Genomic DNA, 13,015 nt, shown 5'->3' on the forward strand with positions numbered 1-13,015 from the left:
CCATGGCTGGGAGTCAAGAGAGCAAAATTGTGCTCTCTGGGTGGGAGGGATGGCTTTACTGTCTCTCTCCTCTCTCACAGCGACACTAGCCAGTCGTGGGTGTTTGTCAGCTTATACATGTAGAACAGGGTAGCTTTCCTCCGAGTGTGTTACGCTACCCTGTTCGAAAAGATGTGGCTTCACGTGTTTTGGAGGAAGCACGTGTTAGCTTTCATCTTCAACAGTTGGTAATTGTTGTATGATAGGGGAGAGGTACCTAGTGGGTGAGGATTGGCCAAAACCAAATTGGAAAGAAAATGTGGAATTTTTAAAAAATAATAATGATAATATTAATAAAAATTGAGGCAATCAGTTACCTTAATAATTTTTAAGTTTATTAGCTTAATGTCAGACATTTGTAGAATGTGTTTTTGCATATTTTGGGGGGTATTTTAACTAAATATGTTGCTGAAAACACAATGTGTATGAGTTCTTCTTACATAACCATAAATTCAAAGTAATTAATATTGAAAGTAATTATGACTTAAAAACAAAGACGTATAATACTTAAAATTGCACAAGTGACTGCTTAAAAACTTTGTGACTGATTGCCTTAAATTAAGTGAGTTCTATTAACTCAAATATATACTCATATACTCAATATACACAGTATGTGTATATTTATATAATATATATCCTGTTCAGATATATGGAAAGGCAAATGTGAGACTGGGCTTTAGGTTGTGCTCTGTGTCGGTTTAACCCTAAGCCCTACAGAGTCACAGCTTCTGTCATCTTCTCATTTTCAGACTGTAATAATCCAGATTGTCTTCACCATCTTCATGTTCCCCTCTCAATCAGATATAAGTTTGAGTTCTTCACTAGGCCATGTATGTTCTGTTTTGGTGCTCTGAAGGTAAATTCTGCAGGTTCAGTCTATGTGATGTGCTGTAACTTGCTGTGTATCATTCATTTCACTCAGCATTGTATATCTGTGCTCAGTGAACCTCTGTCCTGCTATACATCTTTTTCAGTTTTACAGCAAACATGTTGCTTCTATTTATTTTATTTTTATCTGATTATTTTAAGTGAATATTTGCAGTCTTTATAACTTATCTATGTATTCAGTTGCTTGTTTGTGCTTCATGTACTGCTAAAGGAAATCTACAGCGATAGGTATTACTCTGGAACTTAAAAACAGGAGAGGATTAACTGAAATACATAATCCATCTGCATGTTAGTGCGAGTGGAGAGTAGAGAAATTGAGGGGGTGTGTTTTACCAGTGCCCATTTACCACTATAAATAACACTATGTTTATTTGCTCCCCGCAAGTAAATCAACAACTATTTTCTATAAAGATTCCACTCAAATAAGTGAAGATATTTTTCCTATCAAAATCATCCTCATAAGAACTTTTTAAAACTATGTGGCACAATTTTTGGCACCCCCAACAGATATTTAACATCTATGTACACATTCATGTAAAAGTTTACTAGTATATTTAAAAATTATATGCTGCAGGTTTGTCTCACGTTCAATAGCCTTACATGCCAGTGTAAATATTTTAAGTGTACAGGCTGTTTTTTTCTGCTGAGACAAGCTCAAGTTTCAGGCTAACGCAATTGAATTGCTAATTCTGGTGGGTGTAAGCAAATTTTCTTTTTGTACATAGTTTGTATTTTCATGGTCATGGATTAAAAACACTCGCACTGTGAGTGAAGCGGTGCAGGGACTGCACTGTGCATGCTTAGTTCTTTAAGGGAAGGAGAGGAGCTGATTTGATTGGTTATGGCAGCGGCAGGCCAAACCTCTTGATACTGTATTCATTCTGCTCCCACTCTTTATTACAGTTGTGATGCTCTGAGCCAGGTTACCACAAAAATACTGCAAATATAACACCACAATCTTGTGCCAGTCTTATGTGTAGTTGAATCAAAATTGTAGTTGTCTTGAGATTCACAGAATGTCTAGACCTCACTAGGACACACACAATAATGTTGCCTTGAAGCACTATAATGGTTTGGGTTTTGTTCCACTTGTATAAATATACCCTGTTTTTCCTATAATTGTATTTAAAAGTGAGAAGTTGATTCTGTAGTCAGTGACAATTAATGAGGCACAGTCCTGCAGCTGCCCTTCAGTTATTCAGAAGTTGTTGAAATGCACACAGTGACATAACACCTGAGCGCTCATACAGGCATGTGCGCATACACCCACACACAAACATCTGAAGACACACAAACAACCACAGACACATGAATATAAATAAATCACATGTAGAAAACAAAGATATACACCATATATCTTTGTGGGTTATCACAATACTGTAATTTTGATCTCAATACTGATATGGTATCATAATACTTAATATCAGAACAATACTATGGCAAAAAACTATTTGAAAATACTTCTCACTCCCTGACATTCAGCACACTGTGTATTGAAAGTTAAGAGTATTGAATTTTCAGTACTTCATGAATTATTAATCCAATCACATAAGTGATGTAAATAAATTATAAATCTACCTTCTTAGGTTACGTATATGTATGTTTATTCAGGTTACAAAGAGATAAATATGCAGATATATGGATATAAATATGTGGTTATTTCTTGTATGGTTCCAGTTTGCTTCTGGAGACTGTATGTGTGTGTGTGTGTGTGTGTGTGTGTGTGTGTGTGTGTGTGTGTGTATGAGAGAGAGAGACACTCACTGAGTCATAGTTGGGACTTAAATCAGCATTTTGACCATCTGTGCTTCCCGCAAGCCTGTCACTGATACATTTGCATGTCTATCTGATCCACCTTAGAACCACAGCCACTGCCAGATGCATATATTAAGGAGATTCAGTGGAGATCTTCTGCATACCCTTTGATGTAAGGGCAGCCATTTTATAGCAACATGCTGCAGCTTTTAAAGCCATTATGCATTTCTTGATATTGAAGACACAAATCTTCAAGCATTTGTTACACTAAATTGACGTTTCTTTGGGATTATAGCATTGTGGTTCTAGCATTAAGATGTGAAAGAGTGTGACATACCTACATAAAAACCTTGAGTCACAAAGCAAATGAAATGGCCATGTATAAAACTTTTCCACTGAGCACAGCACGGCTCGAATCTCCAACAAATCCAAACTCAGAACTATCCCTATCCTGACCAAGTGTGTGTCACTTTCCCATCACAAAAAGCTGCTTGTGAAAAGAGGAGGAGTTTCTTTAAACGTTCTGGTGACTGCTAATAGGAATGAGAAGTAAAATACTACCTGACATTCAAACAAATTATACTGGAATGAAACAAGGCATGTCTAATTTTAGGATAAAATGTGTGTGGTGTTTCTCCCTAACATGGTGAACCAATGAGCACAAGAAATAGTTCGTTTATTTTAATAGTATTGCAAGCATGGCAGTAATTTAATCTTTAGGAAAAATACATAAAAGCTAGTTTTAACACAGTGGCACCCAACTACAGAAAAACTAGCCAAGTGTGATGATATTCTTATTTTTTCGTAAAAATACAAATATGTTAAAATACACCAATAAAATTATCATAAGATGCATGTGATGATTTTACAACAGAAAATAAATGCATTCTTTAGGGCACTAGGTAAGGTGTACAACTCCATTATGTGATGTGCTATGTAGCATGCAAACAAAGTAAATAGCCATTAGGGATTCAGCCTAACTTCAAGATGGTAGATTTTAAAAAGTAAAATCAAATCAAGATGTAAGTGTAAATGTATAATAATGACTGAAACATGAACTTGTTGAATAAAACTGTTGCCTCTTAAATCCACCACAAAAAGAGAAAGCAACTTTGCCAGACAGTCACCATTACTGAGCAGTGATTATTTGTGCTGGTAGAGAAGTAAGACATTGTGAAGTGATGGTAGAGAATTGAGACATGAATTATTTGTGTCTGTGATCACTGATCAATCCATGCTATGCTCTATTTTTGGCTCAGTTTGCATAATACCTGGATAAAAATTGTAACTAATTCAGCATGGGTATGTATGTATGGCACAGCTCACATGGAGAGTGAGATATTGACAGCATGAAGGATAACCAGTATTTTGGTGTGCCATGCCACTGGAAAAGTGCTATTAGTCTGCATCTTTACATTCTCATGATCAGACATGGGGCTTAAAAAATTGGGCCATACGTGAACAGTCATAGCCAAAAATAGAGAGTATGGACATATATCAACTCTGTGAGAGTACAGTGGTTGGCATCCTTACGTCTTATGACCTTGTGTTCTGTTTTGTGTCTTTTGATTTTTCCATGCAGTTTATTTGTTCTACAGCACTGCCCATTAATACAAGGAATACAAACACCCTGTCGAGGTTAGCATCAGCCGAGGTGGATGTGGGAAAAGACTTGGGTGATTGGACATCACTGTTTGCTTAGTACACATACAGTCCATAGTAGACTAATCACTAACTTTGCACTGAGTCAACAGTGACTGTAAAATGGCCAGTCTCTTTATAGCTCATAATCTAAAAACTATACTTCTCCATGTATCTTGGGACTGCTAAATCACTGTTGCCCCAATTAAACTACAGAGAGTGATATTTTTTTGTTTGGCAACATTAATCAAGCTCCTGAATTTAAACTGTTAATCATTTATCACACTTAGTTTATTCTTAGCTGCTCCAAAAGGCTTGGACTATCTTGAACAGTCTGTTGCACAATGAACAGTCACATTAGACTAAAGTCATGTGATCTGAGGCAGAGAGCTGTGGTAGAGTATTAACTCAAAACTTTAAAAGAAAGACGAAAAGAGAGAACAGAGAGAATAGAAAGAGTGGTACATGGCAGCCATGAAAGCCATGGACCTGTGATTGTGCCAAATAGAACGTGTTTCCCAGAGAGAGTGTTTGTGGGGAGACGTGTCAGCTCTGTCCACCATTAATCACCCAAGCAGAGCCAATTACTGTGAGCACAGAGAGAGAAAGACAGACACAAGAAGAGAGAGAGAGAGAGAGAGAGAGAGAGAGAGAGAGTGAGCGTGTTGTAGCGCACTGGGACAGTGTGACCCAATAAACAACCTCACAGCTTCATCCACAGCAGTGAGATTAGGGAATTTCAACCTGGGCCCCAAAAGACCAGGGGGAGGGCCACTCACCACAAACATTATCAGAAGGAGACAGACAGCAAATGTACCAGAAGGAGCGATGGAAACAGAGTGAGAAAACAAAACATAAAATGAATTTCTCTTCTAAGTGCCTAACATTTTACATTCTTAGAACACTTGAAAAGGCAGTAGGGAGGGGACACAGGTCTCAAGATATGGAGAACTTTATAGCTTTGTTCATAATCTTTGGAAATTTACCTCTTTTTTTGTCCTCATGGCTTTCATTTTTCTCACAATCAGCCATACATTGTATGGCTAAACATGAAGAAACTTATGTTTACACCTTTACAAATATGTGGACAGACTTCATGATAGCTAGTAATCTACCTAAGAAGTGTGTGATAATAGAATGCTGGAATACTTGTCCAGAACTCACATGAATGATGGGCACTCAGATGTTACAGAGGCCATTTTCATACACAGAGCTATTGATTGAATGAAAAGAATATAAAAAACAGTATGCTGTTTTTGCATGAGAAAGTGAGGGTGAATGAGGGTGTGTAAGAGTTAAATCTTACCCTGCTCCTGTTGAAGCGAGTGTATGACAGCCAAAGTGGAGCTGTTTCCCATCACACCCCTACAGCCAGAGATTCCACACACTTGCAGACAGACACACGCATGCCGTACTAGAGAAGGGACAGAGATATAGACAGTCTTAGGATAACTTACAATTCTTTCAGGCTGTGTGGAATAGCTGGTGTCAGGCACCATGTTCACGGTGAACATCTCCTCATCTGTGCCACTGGTGAGGTTTAATATGGAGAGACCAGGTAAGAAGCACGTCTCCTTCAGGACCTGGGACGGAATCTCCAGGTAATCGCACGCTTGAATGAGGAGACTTTTTCACGTTCACATGGCTTGTTTAAGATCTTCAAACCTTCCAATCCAGTTTTCTTTAGAAATGGATGTGAAACTTTTAGATATATTTGCTGGTGTTTTGTGAACACAAAGGAACTTTCTTTAACTACTGGCTAAGTATAGGATGATACCTCATAATTCTCCACCTCATATTTTATTATATATATACTCATATTTCACTAGACATTTGACACCTATACAGGTATTGTATATTGTGAAACATCATATAAGTGAAACACCGCCTTCTTGTTAGGAATTATTTAAATATTGATTGATGTAAAGTAGTGATTGGCAAAGGGTGTTGCTGAGTGACGCACCGTCATAGTTACATTTCAGGCTTCATATGTCTGGTTGTCTGAGGAAAACCTGTCAAATGTCCCTGTGGCTGAATTCTGGAAACAAAAAAAATAATAAAAAAAATTGGATTTTCACCAAAACTGAGTCTGCCATTAATATACTTTGGCATCTCTACTTTAAGAAAAAAATAAATATGGAAATGTTTTTATTTAGCATACATTTTAAAGTTGTGTAAAGTGCCAAACACAATCTAGTCAGTCTGCGTAAAGCTGTCTAAAGCCTTGCTAACTATGTGTGCTTTTCTCACACTCTGATCAAGTTGTTGCATAGATTCGAGGTGTACCAAAATGGACAAAATGTGCATGATACACCTGCTCCATCACATCATCATCAAAGCAAAGAACAGTCCTTAAACACTCTGTACAGACAAAAGCATTTTGAAATGACCTAATAAAAAGACTTTAATAAAAAGAAGTTTAGTTAAATTTAGAACAAAACTAATTGAATTAATAAGCGATTATTTCCAAACCCATATTAGTGCGAACAGAGATCGGTTGCATGAAGAGATGACAGTTAAGCTTTTGTTTAAATGCCGTGAATGACTTTTACTTTGAAAGATGGGACAGAGACTGATGTGTATGTTACCTGATAATCAAAGTGATCATTTCCCATTGAAAAATTATAATTCTGGCAGCAATGTTATTTTTCCATAAGTAAATTAGGTTATAAATTTAGAGGTAGGTGGAATTGCAATAAAACCTTTTTTTTTCTTCCCATTATCTCATTTGGAGGTAACCAGATTTTAAGATGCAGTAACTTTACTTCTGATATGCGAGATATGTGGGAAACAATTGCAATTCAGGAAAGCCTCTAGTTTTCCAAACTATATATCATAGAAAATGTCAGAATTTGACAATGTGAAGAGTTTTTCTAGGGTGCCACACATACAGTATACTCTCTTCAAACCACTAGAGCTGAATATACAGACATAAGGGGCTCCAATAAATTTTAGTTTTGATGTAGTCTGATGTTTTTTTTTTCCTGCACAGACTGTTTTGTAAAACCACCACTAGGCAATTTACTTTGTCAGTTTCCTTCATATAGCTTCTCAAACATTTAGTAACTTGATAAAATAACCATGACCTATTTTCTTATTTTCTGCTCTTCTTGTGAGTTAAGTGATTATTTATGGTCTTAAGTTTTAGAGAAGTAGAGAGTATATCATCAAATGCCACCGATTAACAATTTTCATCAGCAAAAGAGAGCCACAGACCACAGGAATCAAATGGGGATGGCTGATTGTAAATCCAAGTACTAAACCCTGGAAGTACTTTAATGAAGGTACTTTAATGGAAAACATGTATAATGCAGAGTTTTGTGGTGACTGTGGTACATTTTGAGTAGAATGTATGTCTCTAGTTCCTGCCTTCAAGTGTGTTTGGAAGGGGTTTTTGATGGTTCCTCAGTGTGGCTCAAACTCCTCAGGATGCCAGGACTGGGCAATCTGGAATGTTTCTCTGCTTGCAGATGAGTCACAGGAGCTAAAACAGAAGTGGTCAAGCGTGAGGCAGGAATGAACTCTGTGTGAGCATGTTGTGTATATGAGTGAAAAAGTTCTTGTATGTTTTAAACTTTCTTTATAAAAATGAAGGCTTGTCACTCCCATCAAGTTGCTATTTTATCTGACTGCTATTAGTGTTGATTACTACTGAATATATTTCACAGCTTAAATCATATAACCTTCCTTTATTGATGAAGGCTATATAACCTTTAGCGTAATATAGATTTTAAATAGATTTAATATATTAAACACCTTTCTGCCTAAAGGTGGTTGGGAATCACTTCCTACATTGTTAAAAAAAAAAAGGGGGGGGGGGGTGTCTTTTTTTTTATTATTTTAAAACATGTATAGAGACAACTGCTTCACACTATCTAAAACTCCTAACAGAGGTGCATCTGTTTACCCACCTATCTGTCTTTCGGCTTTACTGGTGTCCCCCAATTTGCTGTTGGTTGGCATGAGCCATGCTCCATGTTCTGACGTTTTTACTCCATTTGGCAGGGAGCCACGGAAGGTTCTGCTGCACAAGGGCTCCACAGGACTGGGCTTCAATATCGTGGGTGGGGAAGATGGAGAAGGAATCTTTGTATCATTCATCCTGGCAGGTGGACCAGCTGACCTGAGCGGCGAGCTTAGAAGGGGAGATCGCATCCTATCGGTCAGTAATTCTTAATGTTCTTAAATGTTTTTAAATCACCTGACCTCAACCCGATTGAGCTGCTTTTGAATGACTGAAGAAAAAACTGAAGGCTGAAAGACCCACAAACAAGCAGCAACTGAAGGCAGCTGCAGTAAAGGCCTGGTAAAGCATCTCAAGGGAGGAAACTCAGCATTTGGTGATGTCCATGGGGTCCAGATTTCAAGCAGTCACTGACTGCAAAAGATCTGCATATCAAGTATTAAAAATAATCCTAATATTTATGATTGTTATTTTGTCGAATTACTTTTGAGCCTGTGAAAATGGAGGGACACCGCAAAAAAAAAAGAACTGTAATTCCTAAACAGTTAATGCAATATTTTTGCTAAACTCCTTGAATTGAAGCCGAAAGTCTACACCCTTGCATACAGTTGTGTTATATATATGTATGTCTGTGTGTGTGTGTGTGTGTGTGTGTATAAATATATATATATATATATATATATATATATATATATATATATATATAAAACAGATTAAAAGTTGTGAGACTTTAAAACCATTTACAAATCTTCTCTGTTGTGTCAGGTGAATGGTGTGAATCTGCGAAATGCCACTCATGAGCAAGCTGCAGCTGCACTGAAGAGAGCCGGTCAAACTGTCACCATTATCGCCCAGTATAGACCTGAAGGTACAGATAATATTAAATTTACTTTGCATTATACTAGTCAAGTCATGTGTTATATATGGCATAATGAACACAGAGGCAACACATGAGCTGATACCTAGCTTTGTAGTGATCTAAATGCTCTTTTAGTGATCTAAATGATCTTTTGTGAGAAACCCCACATTGGTGGCCAGGTGGAATGGTATGTGCATTATTCATGAAAGACATTTGAGAGGTGGTGTGTTGTGAATAGGAAGGCTAGTCTGGAATCCCCACCTCATTTGGTTTTGAGTATATTTCTGCCCTTATAATCCTGGTGCGAAGCCTGAATTTCACGATGCAGTAATCAGTCTGTGTGGGGTATCTCTTTAAGGCAGGTAGACTCCAGAGCTTCGCCTAGTTCATAAAAAAGAAGTGTGCAAACGAGGACATGGTTGTTGGCGGCTGATTGGCTGTTTTAGAGCGAGTTATTGCCGCATTCTCCAGAGAGCTGCTGTGCTGGTGCACTGTGTACTCTGGGTGCTCTGTGCTAAGCGGCCTGGTGCAGCTCACCGTCTGCCTGCCTCACGCGCTACTAAAGGGGAGGGATCACCGTAAAACTCCTGCGGGTCTCCACAGCGGAGAGAGAGAGAGAGAGAGAGAGAGTCTGGAACAGAGGAGGGAAGCGCTGGTTTAAAACCACTTACGATTCTATGTACAACTTTTGGGATTGGACATTTAGCTGGTGTTATTTTTTTTTCTGCGTAATCTGAGCGCGAGCTCGAGCGCGAAGTAAACTCCCGCGCTTTAAAGCGGAGCTGCGAGTGTGATCCTGTCCGGCGGAGGCACCGAGCTGAAGGGAGGAGCAAACCGAGGGCGACCGAAACTGTTTTAACCTGCTCTTATTAACAAGCCCGCACTCTTGTTTCGGTGAAGAACAAAAAGACAGTATCTGTTTCGACAATAACATGTTGTGCTGCTAGTGTGTTTTCCAGCTCGGTGCTTTTAAGCGGCTTTATGTTTTCCCGAGCGGATTGAATAGGCGGTGTGTGTGTGTGTGTGTGTGTGTGTGCGCGCGCGCGCGCGCCCGTGTGTGTGTAACTTGGCTACACCAAACAGAGGGAGCTCCAGCCGGGCGGGTGAGGAAAACTCATCTACTACAATACAGGGATTAAAGTAGTCAGTCGGTGTTGTTTTCTGTCCTTTAAAGTGTGAACTAAGACTACTGAAACCGGGTCTGTTGTAAAGTGTGAGTAAAATGGTGCCGTTTGGTTCCAGTGGCTGTGAGTGTTGAGTGAGTTCATTTTTCCTTCTGTAACGCTGTGCATTGTTTGGCGAAATTGAATTAGCTAGGTTTGCTGTTGTAGTGTTTGCGTTACAGTAATGGTACTCTCTTCATTTTAGTAGCAAGCTAATTGAGAATTGTTTTCCAAAGCTTACATGTTTGCTGTTACCAGTATGAACTTGTAAAAAAAACCTAGCTTTTTCACCGCTAACAACTTTAGCCGAGTTACTGTAGTGGTGGTAGCACGACGTGTTAGCTAGTTACTGTAAACGGCTTTCCTGAGGTATTTGCTACTAGGGGTTCAGAGGTAGCAAACCATAAGTATATGAATACAAATTCATTTATTATGTTGTATTATTTAGCCTTTTAAGTGTCTGAAACGCAAAGTATTGTTTATGGAAATAATTTTTGTTCTCAGAAAAACAACACTGAATGTACATGCAACTCGTAGACAGAGCAGGTGTGTAGACACTCAGGTGTGTCAGGAAGTGACATGATCAAATTGAGTTAAACTAAGTCATTATGTATCACAAGCATTAGTGGATTGTTTTTCTATAGTTATGTTGTTACTAGCTGGTCTCTTTGGTGTTTTCCTGGAGCACTACCTGTCAGTTTAGTATAGCTCATGTCTTTTCTAATGAGTCAAGTACATCATTAACAGCACTTTCACTGTCAACCGCTTGGTTTCGTGGTAGTGTAATAGAGAAGTAAGCAGTATGTCTGATTGCTTTGGTGTAAACTATGAGTGGAATGTGGCAGTAAGTTATCTGTTGCAGCATGCTCACTCTGATCTCTGTAGTCATATGCTGCTGAAATATAATTGGACCCTCCCAGGGGCTTGAACGTCTGCATAGAAATAGAAGTGACATACTAATTTAGGCCAGAATAGATTATTGAACTAATGTAGGACTCGACTATAGGTCATCTTGCATATGAGGATAAGAAAAGGACTAGAGCTACTGATAAGCATTTGGCATATTCATTTTATGAGTTAAATATGTAAGGAATAAAATAAGATGGCATGCTGTTGTAGGAAAACAATCAACAACAGGGTGGTGTGATACGGCCCAAACCGAAACTGATTAGTGAGTTCCTGTTACCACTTACGCCATGACAACACCAGTCTCTATTTTTTCTTTCTCCAAGTTAATAAGACAAAAAAATGCAACTGGTTAAGACCTTAGTCCTGAAAACTTTTCCTTATCGGAAAACTTGAAGGAACAGCCTGGTTACCTCTGGCAACTATACAAATTCATAGTGTATTAATCTGGTAATGGGTAATGTATTATCAGCCTCAATTATGCCAGCAAAGAAGTTTCTTTTGTACTCTGTCTTTTTACTTAAACTTCAACCTGTAGTGTCACCTTTTTGACCTAATCAGCATGTCCCATGTCTAACTAGTGTCCTGTTATATGGTTAAAGCCACTGGCTCAAAGAGCAGCTGGGGTAAAAGGAGTTGCAGTGGTGCTTCAGTAGTGGCTTCTCAGATGTCTTCCTGGGCATTGTGCCTAGTGCTTCTCTGCTGGCCCAAGCCTGGAAATGTCTCTCAGACATTTCTAATTGAAGTTCAATACAGAGGACTTAATGAACTCCGTAGGATGTCCCTCTTGTTCCATTTTTCCATTCATTACTTTGTTCATTCTTTTATTTATTTGCTCAGTGATTATGGGCAACTTTTAAGTTTCTTCTAACAGACTGCCACTAATAGCTTCAAATATAAATTTTCTCCTGCCACATTAACCTCTTTTATACTGTAGAGCCAAATGGTCTTGAGCATGGAGATTAATTGTTCCAGTGCAGTTTCTGTGGGGACACAGTTTGGCACAAAATATTTCCTCTGAAGAGTTAAATAACTTTGAAGAACAGAACAACAGTTAAACAACAGAACTTTCTTGCTTAGTGACAGATAGTGGTGATACTGTTTGAAATTTTCACAGTATGATAAGCTATTCTAAAAACATCACTGTTTCATGGTGTCACTGTATTTATCGACCATTTAAAAAACATGCAACCTTTATCTTATTTTTGAGATTTATAAAATCTTTTACATTGTCAGTATTTATCACATTGCCTTTTTAAACTAAAAGAGAGTGACTGTGAGGAAAAGAAGTGCACTGAGCCAAAAAAAATAAAAAATCTAGCTAGTATGGCTATGTAAAGTGCTGCTTATTCAGAAAGAGGTAGTTTTTCTGTTTAACTGTGGTCAGCACTGCCATGTCCTTCTGTGCGTTTGATAGCTTTTGTGTTTGAGGAAGTTGCAAGCATAGGAGTGGCAGCACAGGTAGCAATGTAATATTTAAAAAAAAGTACTAGATTAAACAGCGAGACATTTTCAGTGCAGTCTGTGGAAATGGAGATGGCTGTAGTTTGATTTGGGGGGAGTCCAGAGGGAGGGGGTTTCACAAATCCAACCTACATTTCTGCTACGTTGCAGATGAACTCAAAAGGGATGAGAGCCACTGGAGTAAAGAACTTGACTGGATAAAAAATTAAGCGGCAGACAATAATAGATGTAGATGCATTATAATTTGAATTTTCGAAAAAGTCAGTGGTGAGGTAACCGTCCGATCATACTCTATGACTAACTGAAACCACAACGGCCTTAAAGTTTTCATAAAAC

General features: G+C 38.3%; 1 protein-coding gene across 6 annotated transcripts in view; it reads left to right on the plus strand.

Moving 5' to 3' along the window:
• LOC113528964 (discs, large homolog 3 (Drosophila)) overlaps positions 1 to 13,015 on the plus strand; it is a 69,902-nt gene that overhangs the window by 35,451 nt on the left and 21,436 nt on the right. For all 6 annotated transcript variants that reach the window (XM_026917850.3, XM_026917851.3, XM_026917845.3 and 3 more), the window contains exons 9-10: positions 8,329 to 8,485; positions 9,053 to 9,155. In XM_026917850.3, the coding sequence (XP_026773651.1) occupies positions 8,329 to 8,485; positions 9,053 to 9,155 (260 nt within the window). The remainder of the gene's footprint in view (positions 1 to 8,328; positions 8,486 to 9,052; positions 9,156 to 13,015) is intronic.

Source organism: Pangasianodon hypophthalmus, chromosome 7, assembly GCF_027358585.1.
Source record: "Pangasianodon hypophthalmus isolate fPanHyp1 chromosome 7, fPanHyp1.pri, whole genome shotgun sequence".
Lineage (NCBI taxonomy): Eukaryota > Metazoa > Chordata > Actinopteri > Siluriformes > Pangasiidae > Pangasianodon > Pangasianodon hypophthalmus.